The sequence below is a fragment of the Sinocyclocheilus rhinocerous genome, unplaced genomic scaffold, assembly GCF_001515625.1.
Source record: "Sinocyclocheilus rhinocerous isolate Xijiao unplaced genomic scaffold, SAMN03320098_v1.1 scaffold3064, whole genome shotgun sequence".
In the NCBI taxonomy this organism is placed as follows: Eukaryota; Metazoa; Chordata; class Actinopteri; order Cypriniformes; family Cyprinidae; genus Sinocyclocheilus; species Sinocyclocheilus rhinocerous.
Genome location: NW_015641461.1, coordinates 29,178 through 37,454, shown reverse-complemented (window position 1 = coordinate 37,454; position 8,277 = coordinate 29,178). Strand labels below are relative to the sequence as shown.

Below are 8,277 nucleotides of genomic sequence, written 5' to 3'. Positions count from 1 at the left end.
CCTTTTTTCTATGAACATTCACTAATATTTCAGTGAAATTAACTTGTTTTGTTTGTTAAATTTGACTGTTACATTTTACAGTATATTGCTGTTTTTTCCTTGAATTAACGGTAATCTACTGGCAGCTCTGATTACCAGCACGTTACTGTTTTTCTACAGTTCGTTGCCGTAAATTAATTACAGTTTATTACTGTTAAATTACATTTCATGCAGTTTTTTTCCATCTTACATCTTTAACCCTTTAAACCCCACAACAAAATCCTCAGTTCTAAATGAACACTTATAATGTTTCCACACTACAGAGTGTTAGAGTAACACTGAAGCAGTGCTGAAGTTAATGAGATAATTCTGTGATTAATTATGTGATGATTGTGCATTAGTGATTAACACCCTCTGTTAACAAGCAGAATCACTGAATGAAAGAGAAACACAAGAACTATGATAAAGTTGTTTCATGTTTCTGATTGCGTTTTATCTAAATCTGTAGTTCTTTAATGATGTGTGTGTTATTGCAGTTCTACTTTAGTTGGGCTCTTGACCCTTCACTTTTTAATGCTAGTTTGTCTGGTTGTTGTAATTATGTTTGTAAAGCACATCTGTTATAGTAATAAAAGCGTAGAAAAATTATGCTTAAATGGTTCTGGTTCATTATTGATGATGTTGTAATAATCATTTTGTGGCCTGATTCACTGATCTCATTCAGTGGCCATCACCATTGTTGAGATTCATATGCTGATTCTTGATGTCTGCGTGTCTAAACAGTGTGCAAAGTGCTTTTAATGTTCTTCATATTGTTTCTTTAAAATGCAGTTGTGATCAATAACAAACTATATTACACATCACCACTGATGACATCCGTGATTCAGGCCATGCATGACAACTTCAACAGTATCAAAAAAACAGTAACACTCTTTTAGAGTGGGACCATATTTGCTCCGAGCAGTGTTAATTTAACACTCAGGATTTTACTGTGTAGCATGCATCGCAGCATGAAGCTTTTGATTGTCACCATTGTTGAGATTCATATGCTGATTCTTGATGTCTCTCTTTGAGTGTGAATTACATAGCAATTCAAAATGTTTTAAACGTAAACTGGTTTTAATCCTTATTTTCTGGTTGTCACAACACCGATCTATTTCATGCTGTGAACATAACTCATTTAATGAGACTCTGAATGAGTCCAGCAAGACTCTAAGCCAGTCTAGTAGCTGATGACTATGGCTATCAGAAATAGCCAACAGCAACTGACCAACCATGCACTGTTTTAATGGAAAACAGCATGTTACTGTCAAAATTTGGCCGTTTTTTTACAGCGATTTTTAACAGTGCAGGAGTTAGAGGAGAACGGGGTAACATGAGCTACACTGTAAAAAATTGCTGTAAAAAAACGGCCATATTCTGACAGTAACATCCTGTTTTTTCATTACAACAGTACAATCCCATAAAAAAAAATAATGTATTCTGGGTAATATTTGTTATCTGACTTTTTTTCTCATAATTGCGTGATATAAACTCGCAATTCTGAGAACATATCAGTCCCCCCCCCAAAATTGGATGTTAACTCGCAATTGTGACTTTATAACTCGCAATTGTGAGTTTATATCACACAATTCTGTGAAAAAAATGTCAGAATTGTGAGATACAAAATCCCAATTACCTTTTTTCATTTTTTATTCAGTGGCGGAAACGGGCTTCCATAGTTTTGATTAAATAATAATAACTAAAAAAATACAGCTAACTAACACAATAAAATGCAATAAAAACACCATAAAAAACATGATTTATGAAAATTAATAAAAAGACGCCAGAGTTATGTTTTTGCAAATAAACTTTCCATATATAAAGCATGTTTGTGTGTGGCTTAAACTATATAAATAAATAAATAAAATTCTACCAGGAATTTATTATATAAAATTTCTCCCCTACCTACACAGAAAATATGTGTTTGGGGTGTCACCATGATGTAACTTGCCTTAAAGGCACCTTGATGGAGCTTCACACATACAGGTATGCAGATGCTTTCACACTGTCTGGACATAAAACACTCTAAAGGAACGCCCAGAATAATTAAATATTCAAATGTACTAATATAATAAATTTATTTTGTGTTTTACCAAACATGACAATAGACATGAAATATGGCTTGGGATGCAAATGTTACTGTTTTATCAATCTTTTATACCATTGCAATTGCTTTTAATAATAGAGCTTATTCATATTAATACATAGATAAACAATGTCCATATAGATTAATGTCCACACTACAGTATATTTGAGCATTTAAGAGACAAGTGAAGTGCATTTCAATCGCAATTCACAGGACGGTATTAATATCTAGAAGTGAAATGGAGGAAAATAGTATAGAGTTGCTTACAAACCTGCATGGGCTGTTTTTTTTAAATTTTTGGTAAGAAAGAAGAATTTATGTAATGTAAATGTTCATATTTAAGCTTCTAAAGAGCAGTGGATGCTGTAGATCTGAATCTATACCTACACTCTGGTGTGTGTGTGAGTAATAATGACAACAATGTTATGAGTTCCAGAAGTTGGAGGTTTGCGTTAGGCTTCTCCTGGTTGGCCACTACATGCTGGCGGCAGTGTAAATGAGAGTGCAGGACCGCAGCAGTTAACCCAACCATCCACACAGCTTAAACAGAAACTCCAGCACTCATCTGAACACACTGGAGTAGGTAAGAAAAAACTTGCACTATGAATATTTAGGACTTGGAAATATGTTTAAGAGCTGTGCACACATATGAGAACTAAAAACCACTCTAACAGAACTCCAAATATACAAGCAACAGAGACCCTAACAGTCTGGCTTATGCATATAACTCAGGTTCCCTGAATGAAGGAATGTGACGCTGCTTCAGTAGCCAGTGTGGGAGCTCTGCCTAAAAGTGAATCATTCCACAGAATCATCCCGATTTAGTGTTTCTGAATAAATCGGATGAATGAATGATTCATTGCCATGACTCAAGACAGTCACTTGCCCCCACCTATTCAAGGACAGGAACTAACTTGTATAAGTCGTGGGGAAGTCCCCCCTTGGGGAAGTCGTGTCCTAATGGTTAGAGAGTCGGACTCGTATCCCAAGGGTTGCGAGTTTGAGTCTCAGGTCCGGCAGGGATTGTAGATGGGGGGAGTGAATGTACAACGCTCTCTTCCACCTTCAATACCACGACTGAGGTGCCCTTGAGCAAGGCACCGAACCCCCAACTGCTCCCCGGGCGCCGCAGCATAAATGGCTGCCCACTGCTCCGGGTGTGTGTTCACTGCTGTGTGTTTTCACTTAGGATGGGTTAAATGCAGAGCACTAATTCCGAGTATGGGTAACCATACTTGGCCACATGTCACGTTACTATAATACGTCTGCCTATATATTAATTAAAAAAAACGGCATCCATAACTGTTCACAAGTGTTTAAGACAACTGAAGATGCACCCCAAACTAGTTAGAGCCATCTTGCAATTCCTGTTATGCAAGAGGCAGAGGTCACACACTTTCCGAATAAGAACGAATGTGTCGGAATTAAATGATGACAGTGGAATCTGGGTCAGAGTGATTCGCAGTTCAGTGAACAAGTAAAATCCATTGGCTAATTTTTGTGTTGGTTATTGAATACATGGAAACCAGATTTTGTGGGGACAGCAATTAAGCCTTTGATCAATTTGATGGGCTACATGTCTAAGCTTTCAGAGAGTTATCACAAGGGCTTCAAAACTTCTAAAAGGCCCTGCATTCTAAAACTTAGAACCGTCTTTAAAAGGACAGTTCACCCAAAAATGAAAATTCTGTCATCATTTACTCAACCTCAAGTTGTTTCAAAGCTGTACGGATTTATTTCTTCTGCTGAAAACAAAACTAAACATATTTTAAAGAATTTGGACAATCAAACAGTTGCTGGAGTATTTTTTTTTTCATACCTTGGAAGTCAATGGGTACCAGCAACTGTTTGATTACCCACATTCTTTAAAATGTTCTCTTTTATGTTGAACAAAAGAAAAAAAAACTCATACAGGTTTGGAACAATGTGAGGGTGAGTAAATCATGACCGAATGTTCTTTTTTGGGTGAACTATCCCTTTCAGAGCATTTCTGAGATGTTATTTTTACGCATATTAGTCCAGATCAAAGTCTGCAGTTAATTAGTGCCAATCATATAGGAACATATTGATCTTCATAAACTTTACCAGTGATATCAGAGGCAAGGCAAGTGCATAAGAAGCATCAGGTACAAGTTCAGACATATCAGAGGCGAGTATAACTGTCACTCACTGCATTCGAGGCTTTTGAGGTTGTAGTGTCAGAGGCAGGTTTGGCTTGTCAGCATTTTAGAGATAATTTACAGGAAGCAATATGGTTTCTGCAAAAGTATTATCACAACGATCAAGCTCCAGACTGTTAAAGGTACAGTGACAGTGAACACAAAGCAGGCTATGCACAAAACCTGTGTGCAAATGTTTTCACGCAGAAATCCTGATTCATCAAGACACTCATAATTTCTTTTCTACATGTAAACTCAAACCACACGCTTCTGAAAAGAGAATCATTGTGGAATTAGAAACATGGAATGTGTTAAAGGGGTCATATGATGTTGCTAAAGAATAACATTATTTTGTGTATTTGGCGTAATGCAATGTGTTTATGCGGTATAACGTTAAAAAAACACATTATTTTCCACATACTGTACATTATTGTTTCTCCTCTATGCCTCGCCTTTCTGAAACGCGTCGATTTTTACAAAGCTCATCGGTCTGAAAAGCGAGGTGTGCTGTGGCTGACTCTTAACTTTTATAAAGAATATCTCTTTGGATTTGAGACTTTAGTCTTTGCAACTTTAGGGATCTTATCTATGCACAAACAGCTTGTAACACTCCAAAGAGAAAGGAAAACTTGAAATTGCATCATATGACCCCTTTAAACTGGCATATAACAATACTAATAGAACTAATAATGCTTTATGCTTTTATATAATAGAAATTGTGGCCCTATGTAGCAACTATATTTCTTACCTATTGCAGAGTATCAAACATGATTTGTGTTCTAGTTGGTTCTGGGATAGTTTCTGAACAAAAACTCAGCTAATCAAGTGTAGCCTAGGCCTGTATAAAAGGTGTTTATTGTGTTTCATCTGGGTTTGAAAACAGCGCACTTGGCTTTACTTGAACATCTTGCCACACACAGAGTGCATCTTTAGACAGCATAAGGGAAAATGTGTACTTTGAATATAATGCAAGTCACACAAAAACTGATGCAGAAATGTAGATACGTTTGCAGAAAGTAACAAATGGCTGTATAGGAGAGGTTCTGCAGACTGGAAATGGAAATGAAGTTTGGGTGTGTATTATATTAGTTCATAACCAAACACTCTCTCTTAGAACAATCTAAATTCATCAACATTAGAAAAAGGATATTACCAAATTTGTGTATATGCACCTGTTGTAAATATGGCAAATATTTTGTGTGAGAACCTATTCTATGACAGAACTTATGACAGCAAACTGGATGTTTGATTAATGATGAATTGATGTCATATTTAGTGGATGCCAATGAGGGGACTAGGCTGTGCTCACCTCTGTTATCACAATACTGCGAATAAATACCTCAAGAAACCCATCAGCTGTTGCCGATCATTTCTATCAAATCAACTAACTGGTGTAACTGGTCCTACTCACAGGTTTGAAGCAGCCTGTGCAGGTTTCAAATCAGCGTCAACTGACGTAGAAGGTGGGCACACTAACAAGAATGGTAACCATAAAGACGGTAACCATTAGCGTTAATTACTAGTGTGCCTCTTGAGGTTTACCTGCATAGCTCTTACTAGCAAGCCTCCATAATACTCACCTGCATAAACCACACTCCGGGTCACGGCACGTTTCCCAAAAGCATTGTTAGCTAACTAAGGTCAGAAGTTCCATTAAACTCTATTGGCAACTTGTGACCATAGCTGCTTTTGGGAAATGCACCCCAGAGCAGGATTTGAACTATAGCTTCAACCTGCGTAGACGGGTGTGCTAACGAGGAATGCCAAAGACTGCGTTTACATGCACAGCTCTTACAATATGACCCTCATTACTAGGGCTGTGTGATATTGAAGAAAAATGCGATATGCGATACCTTGTTAAATAATGAGATTTTCGATATGCGATATTGCTTTAAGTGTGTAAAATCTATTTAAATTATATTAAAATTTTTTTTAAATGAAAATGATCTTACCAATATATATCTTTTACATACTTTCTTGAAAAAGATAGCATCAATACAACTTCTAAAAGTGACCAGAAGTGTTTTAGCCAGTGCTGTCAAATGATTAATCGCGATTAAACGCATCCAAAATAAAAGTTTTTGTTTATGTAATATATGTGTGTGTACTGTGTATATTTATTATGTATATTTAAATACACACACATACAGTATATATTTTGAAAATATCATTCTAAAATAATTATATGTATTTACATGTATTATTTATATAATTTATATTATACATAAATATATTTAATATACAAATATAAAATTTTTCTTAAATATATACATGTATGTGTATGTATTTATATATACATAATAAAATATACACAGTACACACATTATATAAACAAAAACTTTTATTTTGGATGCGATTAATCACGATAATCACGATCGAGTTGATTGAAAGACGAATCAACTCGAAGTTCGCGGGGTCTAAAACCTGTCTCTGTGTGTGTGCGCTTTGGGTGTGTGCGGCGGCTGTGAGCACAGAAAACTGAACAGATCACACGCTGTCCGTAATGCGGTTTGTGCGCGTGCTTCAGGTGTGTGTCAGACAGCAAGACGAGACGGCAAGGAGTTGTTTTCTGCAACTTTTTGAACTTAAGTCTTTTTAACGTCAAGCTATTGTCTGCTATATGCGTCGACCTAAACCTTTGAATTTTTGCAACGTTTTGAAGTAGCCTATTATTAAAATGATTCAGATATTGCATGCCGTTGCGATATGCATATCGCGATATTTCGATATATCGTGCAGCCCTACTCATTACACAGGCACAGCTTCTTTGAAGGCTATGCAGCACATTAAATGCATACGCTCAGACACAAATGCACACACTACTTTACCAGTTGGGCTGCGCAGCCATGCGTTCCATGTATTCCTTGGCTACGTCCAGTGCACCTGCGCGGTGTGGGTACAGCAGGCAGAACATAGAGAGCAGGCCTAAGTTGTTCCCATAGACTTCATTCCAGCGGGCACTAAACTCAGTAGGGTTCCAAGGGGGCAGATACTCCTCCGGTCGCTCCAGTAGGGCCTCCCCGGCCTCCCGGATCTGTCGGGCCAAAGCCTTGTGCGTCCCCACCGCCGCCCGCTGCAGCTCCTCAACCTCTGCCTGGCCAAAATACAGCATGGGGTGAGTTCCCTCGTAGTTCCCTCCAAGGAACGTAATGCCTCCGCTGGGGTCCGCTTTAGCCAGAGCCGGGGACACTAGAATCCACAGTGCACTTATAAAGAACACTGTTGGTGCCCCACGGGTGTAAGTTCTCATTCTGGCATCAGAGAGGGAGAGACCACATCACCTTGCTCCCTCTCAGCTGAGGAGACAGAAAGAGAGAGACGTTATTGTCCCTGCTACACTGCTGGGTCTGAATGCCTGCAGTAATTAGAGCCAGCTGTAGGGCTGATCTCTCCGAGTTTTGCTACGCATTTATGAAACGGAGACGAAAGTTCACCCTGCCGCTTTTCTTCATCAGGCTCACAGGAAACCCCTCATGCCTGAAAGCTCCCTATATGCAGCACTCAAAAACAGAATTAATCAAAACTTTAAAGGGCAACATGTCTGTACGATAATAGTGGAGTGTTTGAGTAGAGTTTGAGCAAATCTTAACCGTCGCTGTTCCTGAACCACTTTCCAGAACACTCCTCCACAACCTGCCATGCATCGGTCAGATAAAACTAACTCATTGCAATGAGTCAATGATGTCGGTTTGCCTGATTATCATGGTCAAGTATGAGCCCCTACTATTAGATGCTGCACCATCTAATAGTTAGATTTTTGAACTGTTCCATTGTCAAAAGTCAATTAAAGGTCATTGCACACCGAGTCATAAATTTTCGCATGTTAAAAAATAAATACGACCTCACGTTGTGTCAATCACGTTTACACACTGCCTCCAAAACTTTTGTCCGTCATAAAAAATTTGGATCAGGTTCGATTTTCTGCGTTTTCGCATCCGTAGCAAGCATTTTGAAAGGTGTTTTGACAGTTCAGAGCCACCGTACAAGCGAACGCCAAAATCCAGAATGACG

General features: G+C 38.2%; 1 protein-coding gene across 1 annotated transcript in view; it reads right to left on the bottom strand.

Annotated features, from left to right (window-relative positions):
• Positions 1–7,558, bottom strand: part of LOC107754999 (dermatan-sulfate epimerase-like) — an 18,186-nt gene extending 10,628 nt beyond the window's left edge. The window contains exons 1-3 of the mRNA XM_016571640.1: positions 7,095–7,558; positions 1,410–1,412; positions 230–239 (exon numbers count right to left, since the gene is read on the bottom strand). Of these exons, the coding sequence (XP_016427126.1) occupies positions 230–239; positions 1,410–1,412; positions 7,095–7,516 (435 nt within the window). The 5' untranslated portion in view covers positions 7,517–7,558. The remainder of the gene's footprint in view (positions 1–229; positions 240–1,409; positions 1,413–7,094) is intronic.
• Positions 7,559–8,277: the final 719 nt, after the last annotated feature.